The sequence below is a fragment of the Crinia signifera genome, chromosome 2, assembly GCF_055691185.1.
Source record: "Crinia signifera chromosome 2, ASM5569118v1, whole genome shotgun sequence".
Lineage (NCBI taxonomy): Eukaryota > Metazoa > Chordata > Amphibia > Anura > Myobatrachidae > Crinia > Crinia signifera.
Genome location: NC_139218.1, coordinates 188,385,979 through 188,407,624, shown reverse-complemented (window position 1 = coordinate 188,407,624; position 21,646 = coordinate 188,385,979). Strand labels below are relative to the sequence as shown.

Here is a 21,646-nt window from a genome sequence, read left to right as displayed (position 1 = left end):
CGGGTACCTGTCCTACCGGCGCTGTCTATTTCAATCTGGCGGCGGAGGCAGCGGGGGTCCCTGCAGTCTATTAAAAATCACGAGCGCTATCCGCCGGGCTATGCGGAAGCGCTTCTAGTGTGAAAACTCTGGCAGCACGGCGCACGCTGATCTCAGCCAATCAGCGTGCTGCCAGAGTTTTCACACTAGAAGCGCTTCCGCATAGCCCGGCGGATAGCGCTCGTGATTTTTAATAGACTGCAGGGACCCCCGCTGCCTCCGCCGCCAGATTGAAATAGACAGCGCCGGTAGGACAGGTACCACCCCACACCTCACACACACCACCCACCCCCCCCCCACCCCCCGGCACCGGGGCGCCCCCAGCCCGACTCGCCTGGGGCGCTCCGGTGCCTTGCACCGGCCCTGATATCCAGGCTGAAGCTGACATCGCACGCACCTTCCCATAAAACGCTCAGACACACCTAGCGTTTTCCCTGACACTTCCAGCATTTTCCAAGGCACACCTGCATTTTTCATAGCACTCCCACTAAACAGCTGGTTTCCACCACCACTCGCCTACTTCCTGTCAATCACTTTGCCAATGGCGTGCGTATAGAGAAATAATTAATTGCAGGATGGTCGCACGCATGCATACTAAGGGCAGTGTATTGAAAATCCCCCGCTGTGCAAATTCGCAGCCGTGCGATAGTGTCTGAATAGGGCCCATTGTACAGTGTGCTCCAGGTTCATGTTTATGTTCTTAAATGTTATCAGGGGGGTAACCTGTGCTAAGTTAGAGATGTTAGCATATCTCTGTCCATAGTCAATGGGTGGCATGCACAGTATCGCCACAGACAAAAGATAGACACAAGCAAAAGTTCAACACGGAAATGGTAGAGACATGAAAGGTTCGACATGAGTTTTTCATGTTTTTTTTGCGTCGATTTGTAGATTTAATCACATGGACCCCAAACTAGCATACCATGTTCTGTTCCCAATCCATGTTTATGTGGATGGTATTGTATGCAAAAATGACAAAAAAAACTCATTCATTTGTTTTGTTTCGACCATAGCCATGTCAACATTTTGCTTGTGTTTGTATATGTCAACCTTGTCAATGTAGACCATATGGTGCCGACCTCGACACTGTTGATCTACCTATCGGATACCATAAGCAATGTACTATTTACACTGATATTATTTTCCGGCACTTTATAATTTATTATTATTATGTCCAGTTGGCAGGTCATTTTGTGTAATGTAATACTGTATGTTAACACAAGGTATAGTATAGTTGTATTATGATACAGTAGCATCTAGTGGTCATATTGTGCAATGTCTAGATCTGCACAGGGTGCAGTTAGTAACTTAATTCTCCTATTCAAAGACAGACATAATGACAAATCTAAGTAATGATGTGTAAGGGTAAATGCAGAAATGTGAGCTTGCCTGTATTTAGGGACATTTCCGCTAGTTTGAGAGGGAGGTCAGAGGGCGCTACTCCTGCTGGTGAGCCTAATATATCAGGCAAAGCATTCCTACGTCCACTCCTTGCAGAAGAAGCAAAATCCAGTACAGGTTCCACCTCCGTCATCTCTACCTGAGAACAAAAAGGAAACAAATTATTGTAGCCTGCACATTCTGCAAATAACAAAAAAGAGAATAATAAAATGAACGGCTGATCAAGTGATCTACTTTCAGCACAGCAATAATGTTTTTATTTATTTATATATATATAACTGAGGTAAATTACAGAGAAACTGTTGGTCTGTCCTGTCTCCGACATGCGCAGGCACTGCTAGTGAGATTGGACAAGTATAGGGGAGGAGGAGCTGCTAGTGGGAACTTGGTACGGGAATGTAGTGGATGGGTTGGAAGACATGATGGAGTGGGTCAGAGTAAGGATGGGGAGAAGACTGCAGTGACCCACATCTGTTAACCAAACCAGTTGTTAATCAAGTGCATCAATTAGTTGTGTCATTGTTATTATTTTTAGATACTATTGTATACTGGTAATACACTTTGGATCAGCACCAAAACAGTTTCTGGCACAGGACACCAAAATGTCCTGTTATGGCTGTACCTGCACCCTTTCCATATCCCATGCCAGACCCTATTTCTGCCTCTCCAGCCAGCTTTTTAATGTTTTTCCAGAACCCTTCTGTCACTCTAAAGCCCCCACAGGGGGCGACGTATGTACGTATCGCTCAGCACACATCGCTACACACCCATGATATATGCTGAGCTAATAGGCAAAATGCTGAAATCTAACAGAAACACACTGGGTGAAATGTAATAGGATGAGAGATTCAGAAAGTGAGAGATTTGGTAAGAAATCTCCAGTTTTTTTAAAGTGGCAATCATTGACACAACAAAATCACACTGGTTTTGCTGTGTAAATGGTTGCCACTTTAAAAAAACTGGAGATTTCTTACCAAATCTCTCACTTTCTGAATCTCTCATCCTATTACATTTCACCCACTGTCTTTCCCTGATGATGGCCATTGCTGGTGGGGCATACACACGGGGCAATCCATGCTTCATTTCTAAGCGATTTAGTCAGATCGCTTAGAAATGGGGCTGAAATCGCCCCATGGGTATTCCCCTTTACATTTCAAAATTGGTAACATTGTAAAGACACATGTTTGTCACAGGCTTGTCTGTTATGTTCCCGTTAATGAACAGTGTGAGTGGAGAGCGCAAGGAACTGGAAGCTAGGTGGTCTGAGATAGTTATAGCTCATGTGCTACGGAGCTCTGGGAGAATACACAGTGGATACAGAGGATTTGCGAGACCTGAAGCAGAGGCACGGAGTCTAACTTGCCAGGGGTTTACGGCCCTCTGCCCAGGTTTCTCTGTGGGGACTTTGGAATGCTCAGGGAGAATGACACCTATGGTGTGGCCTGGGAGACGATGGTATCCAGAGCCAGAGCAGATATCCTAGGTTGAGCACAGAAAACTGAAACACACTTGGTGGCCGAAGTGTAGAAAACGCATCTAAACTTAATTTCACAGTATCAAATCCATAATGCGTCTCACCATAATGTTCCTTCAGTTACTGCTGGATGTAACACATGTGGGCACAAATTACTTGAACAATGATGAAAGGGAGATTCTACAGTGATCTAAAACATTGTACTGTTCACTTTTTAAAACTATATATGATCTCATTTGGGCCCCAACATAAATCTTGGATAGTCATGGGGAGCATGCGGGATGACGGCCAAAGTCAGACATTTTTTTAAAGGGGCAAACATTTACAAGGTTTGGTTTTGCTTAGTAAATGATTGCTCCTTTAAAAAAAAATTGGCATTAGCACAGCTGCTGAACTCAGAGGCTATTAATTCAGAAAGTGAGAGATTTGTTCAGAAATTTCCAGTTTTTTCTTAAAGCAGCAATCATTTACACTGCAATGCCAGGCTGATTTTGAAGTGTAAATGACAGCCGCTTTAAAAAACTGGAGATTCTTACCAAATATATCTCCTCTCTCGTCCTATTAAATTTCAATTTGAGTTACAAAAACAAACAATGGCAGAATTAATAAAAATTTGAAATTAACAATGCGAGAAATACACTTTTTTATTAATCAATACAGACTTACTGATTTTAAAATAAATATTCTTGTCTTTAACTACAGTATCGCCATCTACTGGCTAAAGTTAATATACATTTTTTTAATGAAACTGTATGGAAACTGTTTTCTCACATTTACCATGGAAAAAGACATGACCTCATTTAGCACTGAACTGGTAAGGATGTCCTTTTTTAGATAATTTGTAGACTTGTGTTGCATCTTTTTTATATTATAATAATTTTACTTTACAAAATGATTTTTTGCTCCCTTTTAATAGTTTGCCAATCCGTTCCCTTGCAATAACAGTAATGCTGGGAATACAGACAAAGGGGGAAATTTACTAAAGGAAATTTGTAACAAAATAGGTGTATTTGTATCCAGAAATGTGCTATCAATACGAATACGAATTGCCGTATTTTCGGGATAGTAAATGTCAAAAATATTGACCATCAAGGCTTAAATAAATATTGTATTTATAACAACTGTCCCAAAGAAAAATATTTTTCACTTTTAAAATATTTTAACCCCTTGAGTAGTGGGTTTTCCTGGGGCAGGATAAACCTACCATGGCAAGTTGTCCTGCCCCAGGAAAACCCACCACTGAAGCTGGAGCCACTACCTTCTGCAGAAAGTGCTGCAGCCAGAAGCAGCAGCAGTGGCCCCGAGTGGCTACTCGGGAAAGTTTGGGGTCACTCCTGTGGGGGTGCTCGTGTGTTCAGGTGTCGGAACACAGGAACGCCCGAGTGCTCTTGAGCGGACCCAAACTTCTGGGGGAATGCTCAGCAGCGGGGAGTGCTAAGAGGGGGGGGGGGGGTGTACAGTAATAGGTACGTGCCAGTGCTCGAGGCACCACTGGCGCGCACCTACATACTGTATCGTGGTATGCCCGAAAATTTTATGGGACAACCCTCTGCGGCAGCGCAGCTCAGTCCGGAAAATTTCCAGGCATACCACCGAAGGGGTTAAATGGCTAATTTGAACATTTTTTAAATATTAGTTAAAATAAATGTTTTAGTTACATTCGTTGTATGTAAAAGTCCTTATAAGCTATTTTTTCAGCCATTTTTTGCCACCTTAAAAAATAACTCCCACTTCCCCAATGTTAAAACACCCATCACATATACACAGCAGCCCATATACCTGTCCCACATCTTTTAACCCATTAGTCTGCAGAATTTAGTCCCAATCAGGACATGTAATTGAACTACCGTATATACTCGAGTATAAGTCGACCCGAATATAAGCCGAGGCACCTAATTGTACAACAAAAAAACTGGGAAACTTATTGACTCAAGTGGGACCCTCACTCGAGTATAAGCCGAGGGGGGCTTTTTCAGCATAAAAAATGTTATGAAAAAGTAGGCTTATACTCGAGTATATATGGTAAGTAAGCTAATTAGAAACCTCCGACAGCCTAATTAGTTATCGGTGTAGGGTTATTCAGGGGTATTTGAACAAGTCCCTATATATATTTCTAGCAAAATGGGGATGTTTAAAAAAATATACCTGCTCTGGAGGTGCCAAAAAAATCTTAATGATATAAGAATAAACGGTACCTATTTCCTAGCACGGCGCCCACGATTTTTATCTTATGGCATCTTATGGATCTCTTGGATCTTATGCATCTTATGGATGCATAAGATCCATAAGATGAGATCCATAAGATGCGATATTGTACATACAATTAAAAATCTTTTCAATTGTATGTGATCACATAAGATTGTATGCCTTAATGAAGGCATACAATCTTATGCGATGGGCGCCGTGCTAGGAAACAAGTACCGATTTTTAATTGTAAAAGTACCCTTATGGGTACTTAAAAAGTAAAATGAGCCCCCAATAACCATCGTTAACGGCATCGGCACTATCAACGCCAGCTCGAAGCGTGGCGAGCGTAGCAAGCCCGCGCGGGGCGGCGGTACGTGTCCTCCGACCTTTTCATACCCCCACTATCCACGTCGAGTTGATTTTATATAGTGTGGCGAGCCACCAAGCCTGAAGCGTGGTGAGCGCTCGCCACACTATATAAAATCAACTCCACGCCGACGAGCCCGAAGTGTGGCGAGCGCAGCGTGCGCTTGCCACGAAGCGTGCGCTCGTTGGCTCGCCACACTATATAAAATCGACTCCACGCCTACGTGGATAGTTGGGTATGAAAAGGTTGAAGGACGCGTACCGCCGCCGCTCGCCACGTTTCGGGTTGGTGGTGATAGTGCCGGTGGCGTTAACAATGGTTATTGGGGGCGCACGATTTTTATCTTATGGCATCTTATGGATCTCATGGATCTTATGCATCTTGTGGATGCATAAGATCCATGAGATCCATAAGATGAGATCCATAAGATGCGATATTGTACATACAATTAAAAATCTTTTCAATTGTATGTGATCGCATAAGATTGTATGCCTTAATTAAGGCATACAATCTTATGCGATGGGCGCCGTGCTAGGAAACAAGTACCCAATAAAACAGTGGTTATAGTAAAGAAATAATAGAAGAATCCCTATCAAAAATCATGCAATTGGATAGAAATGAATTGATTGGAGAAAAACAAAATGGAAAAAAATGCAAAAATAAAAGACGATTTAAAATGGGCATTCATTACCAACTATTCCTCACAACACCAAAAGATTCAGGACATTATAAAAATACATTGGAAGGTATTTAAGAAATATCCAGTAAGAAATATGACAAATAAAATCAATAAAACCAAATTTCACTTCCAGGCCGACACAGGTGCCCGGAAATTAAATTACCCATCGCCCAGGGGACAGTTTCATGGGACACATTTCTGGGAGTTCCTGGAAGTCAAACAAATGTCTAATCGCCCATTCTCACTGCAGCCAAATTCCCGGGTCTAGCATTTGGACCCCGGAATTTGCCTTTTAACACAGGATTTTTGGCAGTGTGAACGGGTCACATACCCGGATCTCATACATGGGTAAAACCCTTCTTTTTATCCGTGTCTGAGATCCGGGTATGCAGACACGGGTTGACTCGTTCACACTGCAGAAAAACTTGTGTTTAAAGGCAAATTCCCGGGTAGAACGTCTTCACCCAGGAATTTGCCTTGCAGTGAGAACGGGGGACCAGCGCGGCAGTCCCCGGCATTTCAATGCTGGGGAAAAGCCGTGTATTTCTCACTCGCAGTGAAAACACGGCATGAGTGTGGATCCACAGATGTGAGCTTGCGGAAATATAAGGAATGGATTATCATATGTTTTAAAGAAGAAAATACATTTTTAGTTGACTAGAAAGTCTATGTCTTGAGATAGGTATTACCATTTTATTTGAATTATTGGACACTTCACTTGTATAAATACCAGGGACTAGGGAACCCTAAACGCACCTTAGGGGCGGGATGTACTAAAGGGAAAATGCGGTAAAACAGGGGTTTTTACATTTTCCTATGTACCATTACCCGTCCGCCCCGTTTCCGCATGGCAGGGTATCGCCACCCTCTGGGTGGTGATACCCTATAGAAGCCTATGGGCTTCTATCGCCGCCACCATCGGCGCACCCCCCCCCCCTCCAGTCCTCCTTTGATCTCCTCCTCCCCCAGCAGGTGTCACAGTCGGCAGGACATCCGGCTGCAGGGGGGAGGAGGAGACGCAGGGGGACACTGCCAGCCGCAGGGATGTGAGGAAGACCCCCGCAGACCACATCACAGGTATCGCGGGGGTCTCCGTCACCGCAACCCGATGCTAGCCGCATATATTAGTACATATGCTGCAGCATCACAGCGTCTGGCAGGCGAAGGGCGGTGATGTATATTAATACATCCCGCCCTAAAAGAGATACTATCCTAGTATTGAAACGCATTGGTAGGAGAGTTTATCGGCAGGGACATCTGGACTTGATTCCTGAGGATGATACATGGACTTCCTGGGACGCCAGAGAGCATTTTACAACAGGCAATGTTAGTCTGCAAATTTTTGTAGACATCACCAAAGGGTGAAAGTGCTTCCTACCTTCATTTTGTTTTATCATGTTTATGTAAATAAAGGCTGTACTATCCTTTGGAAGCCATTGCTTGTTTTTACATGTGGGAAGAATGAGGCTGGATCTTCGAGAAGGCTGAAGATACAAGTACGATTGTGGATTTTCTAGAGTGTACTTTCCCCCACACATGCGCTATTGTCAACTTACCTAGGTACACCACCTAATCTAAACAGTACGAAGCCTGTGAATACATATTGGCCCTTATTCTGATTAACTCGATCGGGTGCGAATTCGCACCCTTGCGAGTCATCCAGCCTGCCCTCCTTTTACATAAACATCCATTCGCATGCCAGTGGGAACCTCCCCTATCTTTCGATGGTCGCTGACCATTGAATGATGTTGAAGGTGCACGCATATATAAGGATGGTCCAGACCACTCATACATATGCGTGTAGAAATCCAGGGAATTGGGCAGGCAGCTGATATGCGGTTATGTCAGCTGTCCGCCCCTCGCACGTGCGTCACGAACACACAAGCATGTGTACGCCCAGCGTTTTCTTGGGAACGCCCATGAAATGCTGGGTGTTCACATATGCGAATGGGTCTGCCTCCACCCCCTGTTCGAAACCTCCCAGCCTATGCACATGCACAGAAACGCTGCTGCGCATGCGCAAAACATTGGTCCTGGTGCAAATTCACACCTGGCCGAATCAACCAAAATAAGGGCCATTATCTGGAACCCCTTTATATAATTGTTAATAGTATTACACTATTGTTGTTTCCTTGTGGTTTTTGGGGGGTATTATCCTGGAGAAATACATTGAACAGATCTGTGAATCCCACGTTTAAATCCAATTGTTGTTGTCATTTTGTGTGGGTATTTGGTGATACTCAATTACCACAGGGACCATTAGAGGCAGCAAGTGCTCTGGTGTTTCCCAAAAACTTTTCCTAGCCCAGATATCGCTCATGATATCGGCGTTAGACCGGGTGATTGATATAGCACATACAAACTGAACTATATCGCAAACAATATTGTTCAGTGACGTCACCCGGTCCTCGCTGCTAGCATGCCTCTTACGCAGGTTCTGTGGCTGGCTTTCACCTGGTTTTAAACTGCCACACCTCAAGACTCCATTTCACCTGGTTTTAAACTGCCACAGAACCTGTGTAATTAATATGTGTCCTGGATTAAAGGGATGAGTTGGTCACCCTAAATGTAGCACAGACGACAAAGGGAGCTTGCATCCTCATTACCGATATTAACCCCTTCCCGACATTTGACGTACATTTACGTCATGGTCGGGATGTACTTCCCGACACATGGCATCAATGTACGTCATGACTTTAAACTGTCACTGCGTCTAGAGACGCAGTGACAGAGGGACGATGTCTGCTGTCCCTGACAGCAGACATGTCCCTGCATGCCCAGGGGGGGCTGCGATGCCGCCCCCCCCGTCGGCGATCGCTGTGATTGGCTGTTCAGTGTGAACAGCCATTCACAGCGTTTTCCTGTGTTACCAGCGAATCAGACGCTCGGTAACACAGGTGTCAATCACCGCCGGGCGTCAGGGGACATGAGGGGGTCATCGGTGACGACGACACCTCACCCCACCTGCCCCCAAGGCTGTGATTGGTCCGTGGGACCCACGGACCAATCACAGCCAAGGCGCGACATTTAAACTAACGGTGACTGCGCTGCAGACGCCATTCCGGTCTGGAATTGCGTGCAGAGCGGTCACCGTGCCTATCTGCCGTGATACTGACCTGATCCTTGCAAATACTTACCTGATCCTTGCAAATACCTTACCTGATCACCTGATCACTGCTTGTAGCGTGCTGGATGCTTCCTGGATCTGACTTCTTGTGACTTCCTGCTGCTGCTGCAGTGTGATAGAGAGATAGAGAGAGATAGAGAGAGAGATAGAGAGAGATAGAGAGAGATAGAGAGATAGTGACAGAGAGTGCTATATTTTGTGTCTGCTACCCCCCCTTTTTGGGGGTGCAGGGTGGTTTTTTTTATATATATATAACTGTCAGTGCTGCTGCTGCAGTGTCATAGAGTGATAGATAGTGATAGATAGTGAGAGATAGAGAGATAGAGAGATAGTGATAGAGAGTGCTATATTTTGTGTCTGCTACCCCCCCTTTTTGGGGCTGCAGGTTTTTTTTTTTATATATATAACTGTCAGTGCTGCTGCTGCAGTGTCATAGAGTGATAGATAGTGATAGATAGTGAGAGATAGAGAGATAGAGAGATAGTGATAGAGAGTGCTATATTTTGTGTCTGCTACCCCCCCTTTTTGGGGCTGCAGGTTTTTTTTTTATATATATATAACTGTCAGTGCTGCTGCTGCAGTGTCATAGAGTGATAGATAGTGATAGATAGTGAGAGATAGAGAGATAGAGAGATAGTGATAGAGAGTGCTATATTTTGTGTCTGCTACCCCCCCTTTTTGGGGCTGCAGGTTTTTTTTTTATATATATAACTGTCAGTGCTGCTGCTGCAGTGTCATAGAGTGATAGATAGTGAGAGATAGAGAGATAGATAGAGAGCGATAGATAGAGAGAGATAGTGACAGAGAGTGATAGAGAGTGCTATATTTTGTGTCTGCTACCCCCCCCCTTTTGTGCTGATCAGTATATCTGTGCTGATCAGCAACTTTTTGGGGGTGCAGGTTTTTTTTTATATATATACCTGCCAGTTGCACTGTCAGTTGCACCAAAGGTTGTGCACCTGCTGCCCCTCACTGGTAATCAGTGTTGCATCACTGATCACCTTTTTTTTTATTTTTGGAGGGTGCTGTGCGGTCTTTTTTTAATTTTTTTGATCAAATTCCTGTTGCCTTTGAGCGCTGTTCAGTGACGGACGTTACTGACCAACATCTGTGCTCAATTTTTGGCGCAGGACCTTTTTTTTTTTTTTTCTGCACTACATACACACTACACACTACATACTACATTGAAATAAAGTTTGTACCCCCCCCCTACACTATACACGTGTTGAAACATTTCACTACCAGAAACACAAAAATAAAAATGGCATCCCAAATGTCATCCCAAATGTCATCCCAAATGTCATCCCAGTCATCCAGAAGAATGTATTCAGCGGAGGAGGCATATGCCATGCTTGCCTCTGATTCTGACACAGCCAGTGAGGCAAGCGGGGAATTTGAAGGATTCATCTTAAGCTCCTCTTCCTCCTCTAGTGATGAGGGACCCCCTCAAAGACGCCCCCATAGAGCAGCTGAGACCCCCCCCCAATAATTGATCTCGTATGGACCCCACCACCAGACAATTTTGAGCCCCAGGTTCCTGAGTTTTTGGCCATCCCAGGAATCCAATTTGATTCAACAGGTCTCAGAGAAATTGACTTTTTCAAATTATTTTTCTCTGATGATTTTATAAATTTAATGGTGGACCAAACTAATTTATATGCCCAGCAGTTTATTGCTCAAAACCCCACGTCATCATTTGCTAGGTGGACCCCTGTAGATGCAGTAGAGATGATGACGTTTTGGGGTCTGGTGTTTCATATGGGCATAGTAAAAAAGCCAGAAATTAGGCAATATTGGAGTACAGATGTTCTGTACAGCACCCCACTTTACCGTATGGCCATGACCCGGAATCGTTTTGAGTTAATCCTTAAATTTTTGCATTACAACGATAATGCACAGTGCCCACCCAGAGATGATCCCACCTTTGACCGGCTATTCAAAGTCAGGCCGGTCATTGATCACTTCAGTGCCAAATTTGAAGAGATGTACATCCCAGATAAATTCATTTGCATAGACGAGTCCCTTATACATTTTAAAGGAAGGGTTAAATTCCGCCAGTACCTTCCCAGTAAGAGGGCAAGGTATGGCATAAAAATGTATAAGCTGTGTGAAAGCACCTCAGGGTACACCCACAGGTTTAGGGTATATGAAGGGAAGGATTCAAGAATTGAACCGCCAGAATGCCCCCCCTCCCTCGTAGGTGTTAGTGGAAAAATTGTCTGGGATTTAGTGCACCCCTTCCTGGATAAAGGTTATCACCTCTATGTGGATAACTTTTACACCAGCATCCCCCTGTTTAAGGCCCTTGGTTCAAGAGGTACAGCAGCTTGCGGTACTGTGCGCAAGAACCAAAGAGGCCTCCCAAAAACGCACATTGCCCAAGTAATGAGAAGGGGTGAAAGCAGGGGAATATGCACCGAAAATATGTTGTTGGTCAAATATAAGGACAAGAGGGATGTCCTTATACTGACAACAATTCACGGAGACAGTACCACCTCCGTCCCTGTACGAGGTACCAGTACCCACACCTCAAAACCTAATTGTATCCTGGATTACAATAGGTACATGGGCGGAGTGGATCTTTCAGATCAGGTACTGAAGCCGTACAGTGCCCTGCGGAAAACAAAAATCTGGTACAAGAAGCTGGCCGTGTATATCATCCAGATGGCACTGTATAACGCTTACGTGCTATTCCGTTCTACCAGCCAGAGGGGGACATTTATGCACTTTCAAGAGGAAGTCATAAAGGGCCTAATATTTGGGAACCAGCAGGCAGAGGGCCCCAGTACTTCTAGTACTGGCCCCCGTATTGTACCAGGGCAGCATTTTCCTGATGAAATCCCCTCCACTGGAAAAAAGGGCAGGACACAAAAAAGGTGCAAAGTTTGCTATAAAAAGGGAATAAGAAAGCAAACTATTTTCCAGTGTGACACTTGCCCCGACAAACCCGGCCTATGTATAAAGGAGTGTTTTAAAATATACCACACATCTATGGATTATTAGGTTCATCATTTCACCGTGCTTCGGGGGTCTTGCTAATGCCACATAGCACCCACCATTCATTCCACCAGAATCTGAGCGGCAAAATCCAAAAATCACTCCTTCCCTTCTGAGTCCTGCCATGCACCCAACTGGTATTTTTTGGTCACATGTGAGGCATTGCCGTACTCGGGAGAAATTGGGGCACAGATTTTGGGGTGCTTTTTCTCCTTCATACCTTATGAAAATGAAAAATTTGGAGCCAGAACTGCATTTTTGTGTAAAAAATGTAATTTTTCATTTGCACAGCCCAGTTGTATCAAAATTGGTGAAACCCCTGGGGGTTTGAAATGTACACTATACCCCTAGATGAATTCCCTGAGGGGTGTAGTTTGCAAAATGGGGTCACTTGTGGGGGGGTTCCACTGTATTGGTGCTTCGGGGGTCTTGCTAATGCGACATAGCACCCACCAAAATTCCACCAGAATCTGAGCTGCAAAATCCAAATATCACTCCTTCCCTTCTGAGTCCTGCCATTTTTTGGTCACACATGAAGCATTGCCGTACTCGGGAGAAATTGGGGCACAGATTTTGGGGTGCTTTTTCTCCTTCATACCTTATGAAAATGAAAAATTTGGAGCCAGAACTGCATTTTTGTGTAAAAAAATGTAATTTTTCATTTTCACTGCCCAGTTGTATCAAAATTGGTGAAACCCCTGGGGGTTTGAAATGTACACTATACCCCTAGATGAATTCCCTGAGGGGTGTAGTTTGCAAAATGGGGTCACTTGTGGGGGGGTTCCACTGTATTGGTGCTTTGGGGGTCATGCTAATGCGACATAGCACCCACCAACATTCCACCACCAAAAATCACTCCTTCCCTTCTGAGTCCTGCCATGCACCCAACTGGTATTTTTTGGTCACATGTGAGGCATTGCCGTACTCGGGAGAAATTGGGGCACAGATTTTGGGGTGCTTTGTCTCCTTCATTCCTTGTGAAAATGAAAATTTTTGAGCCAGAACTGCATTTTTGTGTAAAAAATGTAATTTTTCAGTTGCACAGCCCAGTTGTATCAAAATTGGTGAAACCCCTGGGGGTTTGAAATGTACACTATACCCCTAGATGAATTCCCTGAGGGGTGTAGTTTGCAAAATGGGGTCACTTGTGGGGGGGTTCCACTGTATTGGTGCTTGGGGGGTCTTGCTAATGCGACATAGCACCCACCAACATTCCACCAGAATCTGAGCTGCAAAATCCAAAAATCACTCCTTCCCTTCTGAGTCCTGCCATGCACCCAACTGGTTTTTTTTGGTCACATGTGAGGCATTGCCGTACTCGGGAGAAATTGGGGCACAGATTTTGGGGTGCTTTTTCTCCTTCATTCCTTGTTAAAATGACAAATTTTGAGCCAGAACTGCATTTTTGTGTAAAAAAATGTAATTTTTCATTTTCACTGCCCAGTTGTATCAAAATTGGTGAAACCCCTGGGGGTTTGAAATGTACACTATACCCCTAGATGAATTCCCTGAGGGGTGTAGTTTGCAAAATGGGGTCACTTGTGGGGGGGTTCCACTGTATTGGTGCTTTGGGGGTCTTGCTAATGCGACATAGCACCCACCAACATTCCACCACCAAAAATCACTCCTTCCCTTCTGAGTCCTGCCATGCACCCAACTGGTATTTTTTGGTCACATATGAGGCATTGCCATACTCGGGAGAAATTGGGGCACAGATTTTGGGGTGCTTTTTCTCCTTCATACCTTATGAAAATGAAAAATTTGGAGCCAGAACTGCATTTTTGTGTAAAAAAATGTAATTTTTCATTTTCACTGCCCAGTTGTATCAAAATTGGTGAAACCCCTGGGGGTTTGAAATGTACACTATACCCCTAGATGAATTCCCTGAGGGGTGTAGTTTGCAAAATGGGGTCACTTGTGGGGGGGTTCCACTGTATTGGTGCTTTGGGGGTCTTGCTAATGCGACATAGCACCCACCAACATTCCACCACCAAAAATCACTCCTTCCCTTCTGAGTCCTGCCATGCACCCAACTGGTATTTTTTGGTCACATATGAGGCATTGCCATACTCGGGAGAAATTGGGGCACAGATTTTGGGGTGCTTTTTCTCCTTCATACCTTATGAAAATGAAAAATTTGGAGCCAGAACTGCATTTTTGTGTAAAAAATGTAATTTTTCAGTTGCACAGCCCAGTTGTATCAAAATTGGTGAAACCCCTGGGGGTTTGAAATGTACACTATACCCCTAGATGAATTCCCTGAGGGGTGTAGTTTGCAAAATGGGGTCACTTGTGGGGGGGTTCTACTGTATTGGTGCTTCGGGGGTCTTGCTAATGCGACATAGCACCCACCAACATTCCACCAGAATCTGAGCTGCAAAATCCAAAAATCACTCCTTCCCTTCTGAGTCCTGCCATGCACCCAACTGGTATTTTTTGGTCACATGTGAGGCATTGCCATACTCGGGAGAAATTGGGGCACAGATTTTGGGGTGCTTTGTCTCCTTCATTCCTTGTGAAAATGAAAAATTTTGAGCCAGAACTGCATTTTTGTGTAAAAAATGTAATTTTTCAGTTGCACAGCCCAGTTGTATCAAAATTGGTGAAACCCCTGGGGGTTTGAAATGTACACTATACCCCTAGATGAATTCCCTGCGGGGTGTAGTTTGCAAAATGGGGTCACTTGTGGGGGGGTTCCACTGTATTGGTGCTTGGGGGGTCTTGCTAATGCGACATAGCACCCACCAACATTCCACCAGAATCTGAGCTGCAAAATCCAAAAATCACTCCTTCCCTTCTGAGTCCTGCCATGCACCCAACTGGTATTTTTTGGTCACATGTGAGGCATTGCCGTACTCGGGAGAAATTGGGGCACAGATTTTGGGGTGCTTTTTCTCCTTCATTCCTTGTTAAAATTACAAATTTTGAGCCAGAACTGCATTTTTGTGTAAAAAAATGTAATTTTTCATTTTCACTGCCCAGTTGTATCAAAATTGGTGAAACCCCTGGGGGTTTGAAATGTACACTATACCCCTAGATGAATTCCCTGAGGGGTGTAGTTTGCAAAATGGGGTCACTTGTGGGGGGGTTCCACTGTATTGGTGCTTTGGGGGTCTTGCTAATGCGACATAGCACCCACCAACATTCCACCACCAAAAATCACTCCTTCCCTTCTGAGTCCTGCCATGCACCCAACTGGTATTTTTTGGTCACATATGAGGCATTGCCATACTCGGGAGAAATTGGGGCACAGATTTTGGGGTGCTTTTTCTCCTTCATACCTTATGAAAATGAAAAATTTGGAGCCAGAACTGCATTTTTGTGTAAAAAAATGTAATTTTTCATTTTCACTGCCCAGTTGTATCAAAATTGGTGAAACCCCTGGGGGTTTGAAATGTACACTATACCCCTAGATGAATTCCCTGAGGGGTGTAGTTTGCAAAATGGGGTCACTTGTGGGGGGGTTCCACTGTATTGGTGCTTTGGGGGTCTTGCTAATGCGACATAGCACCCACCAACATTCCACCACCAAAAATCACTCCTTCCCTTCTGAGTCCTGCCATGCACCCAACTGGTATTTTTTGGTCACATATGAGGCATTGCCATACTCGGGAGAAATTGGGGCATAGATTTTGGGGTGCTTTTTCTCCTTCATACCTTATGAAAATGAAAAATTTGGAGCCAGAACTGCATTTTTGTGTAAAAAATGTAATTTTTCAGTTGCACAGCCCAGTTGTATCAAAATTGGTGAAACCCCTGGGGGTTTGAAATGTACACTATACCCCTAGATGAATTCCCTGAGGGGTGTAGTTTGCAAAATGGGGTCACTTGTGGGGGGGTTCTACTGTATTGGTGCTTCGGGGGTCTTGCTAATGCGACATAGCACCCACCAACATTCCACCAGAATCTGAGCTGCAAAATCCAAAAATCACTCCTTCCCTTCTGAGTCCTGCCATGCACCCAACTGGTATTTTTTGGTCACATGTGAGGCATTGCCATACTCGGGAGAAATTGGGGCACAGATTTTGGGGTGCTTTGTCTCCTTCATTCCTTGTGAAAATGAAAAATTTTGAGCCAGAACTGCATTTTTGTGTAAAAAATGTAATTTTTCAGTTGCACAGCCCAGTTGTATCAAAATTGGTGAAACCCCTGGGGGTTTGAAATGTACACTATACCCCTAGATGAATTCCCTGCGGGGTGTAGTTTGCAAAATGGGGTCACTTGTGGGGGGGTTCCACTGTATTGGTGCTTGGGGGGTCTTGCTAATGCGACATAGCACCCACCAACATTCCACCAGAATCTGAGCTGCAAAATCCAAAAATCACTCCTTCCCTTCTGAGTCCTGCCATGCACCCAACTGGTATTTTTTGGTCACATGTGAGGCATTGCCGTACTCGGGAGAAATTGGGGCACAGATTTTGGGGTGCTTTTTCTCCTTCATTCCTTGTTAAAATTACAAATTTTGAGCCAGAACTGCATTTTTGTGTAAAAAAATGTAATTTTTCATTTTCACTGCCCAGTTGTATCAAAATTGGTGAAACCCCTGGGGGTTTGAAATGTACACTATACCCCTAGATGAATTCCCTGAGGGGTGTAGTTTGCAAAATGGGGTCACTTGTGGGGGGTTCCACTGTATTGGTGCTTTGGGGGTCTTGATAATGCGACATAGCACCCACCAACATTCCACCACCAAAAATCACTCCTTCCCTTCTGAGTCCTGCCATGCACCCAACTGGTATTTTTTGGTCACATATGAGGCATTGCCATACTCGGGAGAAATTGGGGCACAGATTTTGGGGTGCTTTTTCTCCTTCATACCTTATGAAAATGAAAAATTTGGAGCCAGAACTGCATTTTTGTGTAAAAAATGTAATTTTTCAGTTGCACAGCCCAGTTGTATCAAAATTGGTGAAACCCCTGGGGGTTTGAAATGTACACTATACCCCTAGATGAATTCCCTGAGGGGTGTAGTTTGCAAAATGGGGTCACTTGTGGGGGGGTTCTACTGTATTGGTGCTTCGGGGGTCTTGCTAATGCGACATAGCACCCACCAACATTCCACCAGAATCTGAGCTGCAAAATCCAAAAATCACTCCTTCCCTTCTGAGTCCTGCCATGCATCCAACTGGTATTTTTTGGTCACATGTGAGGCATTGCCATACTCGGGAGAAATTGGGGCACAGATTTTGTGGTGCTTTGTCTCCTTCATTCCTTGTGAAAATGAAAAATTTTGAGCCAGAACTGCATTTTTGTGTAAAAAATTTAATTTTTCAGTTGCACAGCCCAGTTGTATCAAAATTGGTGAAACCCCTGGGGGTTTGAAATGTACACTATACCCCTAGATGAATTCCCTGCGGGGTGTAGTTTGCAAAATGGGGTCACTTGTGGGGGGGTTCCACTGTATTGGTGCTTGGGGGGTCTTGCTAATGCGACATAGCACCCACCAACATTCCACCAGAATCTGAGCTGCAAAATCCAAAAATCACTCCTTCCCTTCTGAGTCCTGCCATGCACCCAACTGGTATTTTTTGGTCACATGTGAGGCATTGCCGTACTCGAGAGAAATTGGGGCACAGATTTTGGGGTGCTTTTTCTCCTTCATTCCTTGTTAAAATGACAAATTTTGAGCCAGAACTGCATTTTTGTGTAAAAAAATGTAATTTTTCATTTTCACTGCCCAGTTGTATCAAAATTGGTGAAACCCCTGGGGGTTTGAAATGTACACTATACCCCTAGATGAATTCCCTGAGGGGTGTAGTTTGCAAAATGGGGTCACTTGTGGGGGGTTCCATTGTATTGGTGCTTTGGGGGTCTTGCTAATGCGACATAGCACCCACCAACATTCCACCACCAAAAATCACTCCTTCCCTTCTGAGTCCTGCCATGCACCCAACTGGTATTTTTTGGTCACATATGAGGCATTGCCATACTCGGGAGAAATTGGGGCACAGATTTTGGGGTGCTTTTTCTCCTTCATACCTTATGAAAATGAAAAATTTGGAGCCAGAACTGCATTTTTGTGTAAAAAATGTAATTTTTCAGTTGCACAGCCCAGTTGTATCAAAATTGGTGAAACCCCTGGGGGTTTGAAATGTACACTATACCCCTAGATAAATTCCCTGAGGGGTGTAGTTTGCAAAATGGGGTCACTTGTGGGGGGGTTCCACTGTATTGGTGCTTCGGGGGTCTTGCTAATGCGACATAGCACCCACCAACATTCCACCAGAATCTGAGCTGCAAAATCCAAAAATCACTCCTTCCCTTCTGAGTCCTGCCATGCACCCAACTGGTATTTTTTGGTCACATGTGAGGCATTGCCATACTCGGGAGAAATTGGGGCACAGATTTTGGGGTGCTTTGTCTCCTTCATTCCTTGTGAAAATTAAAAATTTTGAGCCAGAACTGCATTTTTGTGTAAAAAATGAAATTTTTCAGTTGCACAGCCCAGTTGTATCAAAATTGGTGAAACCCCTGGGGGTTTGAAATGTACACTATACCCCTAGATGAATTCCCTGAGGGGTGTAGTTTGCAAAATGGGGTCACTTGTGGGGGGGTTCCACTGTATTGGTGCTTGGGGGGTCTTGCTAATGCGACATAGCACCCACCAACATTCCACCAGAATCTGAGCTGCAAAATCCAAAAATCACTCCTTCCCTTCTGAGTCCTGCCATGCACCCAACTGGTATTTTTTGGTCACATGTGAGGCATTGCCGTACTCGGGAGAAATTGGGGCACAGATTTTGGGGTGCTTTTTCTAGTTCATTCCTTGTTAAAATGACAAATTTTGAGCCAGAACTGCATTTTTGTGTAAAAAAAATGTTATTTTTCATTTTCACTGCCCAGTTGTATCAAAATTGGTGAAACCCCTGGGGGTTTGAAATGTACACTATACCCCTAGATGAATTCCCTGAGGGGTGTAGTTTGCAAAATGGGGTCACTTGTGGGGGGGTTCCACTGTATTGGTGCTTTGGGGGTCTTGCTAATGCGACATAGCACCCACCAACATTCCACCAGAATCTGAGCTGCAAAATCCAAAAATCACTCCTTCCCTTCTGAGTCCTGCCATGCACCCAACTGGTATTTTTTGGTCACATATGAGGCATTGCCATATTCGGGAGAAATTGTGGCACAGATTTTGGGGTGCTTTTTCTCCTTCATACCTTATGAAAATGAAAAATTTGGAGCCAGAACTGCATTTTTGTGTAAAAAAATGTAATTTTTCATTTTCACTGCCCAGTTGTATCAAAATTGGTGAAACCCCTGGGGGTTTGAAATGTACACTATACCCCTAGATGAATTCCCTGAGGGGTGTAGTTTGCAAAATGGGGTCACTTGTGGGGGGGTTCCTAACTTTTAGCATCATATGGTGCCTAGAAACCTACATGGTGCCTAAAAAATAATCTCATAAAAAGGAGGCTCCAAAATCAAGTAGGTGCTCCTTCTATTATGAAGCCTGTGGTTTGGTCAACATGCACACTAGGGCCACATATAGGATATTTATGAAAACAAAAGAATTGGGGGAATCAATTTTTAGTCACATTTCTCTAGTAAAATGTACTGTGTTCCTTAGAAAAATGTATTAAAATTGCAAATCTGCAAAAAAAATGAAATTTTGAAATTTCACCTACACTTTGTTTTAATTCCTGTGAAACACCTAAAGGGTTAACAAACTTCCAAAATGCTGTTTTGAATACTGTGAGGGGTGCAGTTTTTGAAATGGCATCATTTATGGGGGTGTCTCACATACAAGTCCCTCAAAGTCACATCAGAACTGAACTGGTCCCTAAAAAAATCAGTGTTTGAAATTTTCTTGAAAATTTGAAAATTTACTATTCATATTGTAAGCCTCCTAGTGTCCAAAAAAATTAAAAGGAAGTTGAAATAATGATGGAAACATAAAGTAGACATATGGTCTATGTTAGTTATTAACTATTTTGAGTGGTATGATTATTTGTCTCACAAGCAGAAAATTTAACATTTTGCAAATTGCGAAATTTTCCATTTTTTTCCGACATTTTGGTATTTTTCACAAAAAAACACAGACTGTATCGACGAAAATTTACCACTAACTTGAAGTACAATGTGTCACGAAAAAACAATCTCAAAATCACTGGGATAAGTAAAAGCAAAAAAAAGTTATCCCCACTTAAGTGATACATGTCAGATTTGAAAAAAAGGGCTCTGTCAGGAAGGCAAAAACATGCTGTGTCAGGAAGGGGTTAAACATACACACAATTTAAAAAATATATATATCAACCAGAAGGGCCAAGATGAGCGATATATTTTAAAAATTTTTTAGAAATGCATTTTAGGAGCACATTAAAACTTAGGACCACAGGTATATAGCGGTTAGGCACCATGACAACAGCAGCATTTTTTTTACATGTGGCTGCAGAATACTGAAATCTCCCACAGTAACATCAAAGCTATGTAATTGATAAATCTCTGTTCTAGTATGTTATGAAGTATAAAATAATGGGACTTGCCTGCTGCAGAGGAGGAATACCCATGATACACTTATCCAGTTATGTTTTGGCACTCCAGTTATATGTGTTTAACATGGACTGTATATAACTCACCTACATTCATAAAAAAATATGTTAAATAGTTAATTTACTTGTTGTTCTTGAATGTAAAGCTGGTTGACTTGCTTCTACAAATAAAATAAAACTGAGAAGAATCCAATTAATTATTTTATAGGGAAACCACATCATACAGTATGTGCTAAAATGTAATAAATCAATTAATGATGTATAATAATGCACTAATATAATTTGGTGAAATTTATTAAACCACATACACTATATCACAGGTTCTCAAACTCGGTCCTCTTCTCACAGAATCAAATCAAATAATTAGTTCCACCTGTGGATACTTTAAATGTGTGGGGCCCTGAGGACCGAGATTGAGAGTTACCACACTATTAAGACAAAAGTATTTTGCTACACCTGTTAATTATCGAATTCAGGTTTTTCAATCAGACACTCCCACAGGTGTATAAAATCAAGCACCTAACCATGTAGTGATACAAATTGGGTCATTCTGAAGAACTCACTTGTGCGTACACACGGGGGCGATTTTGTACAATATCGCGGGAAATATGGTCGCTAAGCGACCATATTGCCCACGATGGGAGTGTGCACCAACAATATATCGCCGGGTGCGCGCTCCCGTTTTCACCCCTGTAGAGATCGCTGGTCGCAGGAACATGCTCCTGCGACCAGCTGATTTCCACTGCTGGGCTCCCCCGGGCATTTTCTTTTTCATCAGCGACCATCTCTGGTCGCTGATGAAAAGGAGAAACTGAGCAATATATTGCTCAGCCATATATTGCTGAGCAATATTTCCCCTTCGTGTGTACGGGGCTTTAGACGT

General features: G+C 43.6%; 1 protein-coding gene across 1 annotated transcript in view; it reads right to left on the bottom strand.

Moving 5' to 3' along the window:
* The window catches only part of LOC146060317 (cAMP-dependent protein kinase inhibitor beta-like), a 61,010-nt gene that overhangs the window by 3,911 nt on the left and 35,453 nt on the right, over positions 1 to 21,646 (bottom strand). Inside the window, exon 2 of the mRNA XM_083173379.1 lies at positions 1,429 to 1,579. Within this exon, the coding sequence (XP_083029505.1) occupies positions 1,429 to 1,579 (151 nt within the window). The remainder of the gene's footprint in view (positions 1 to 1,428; positions 1,580 to 21,646) is intronic.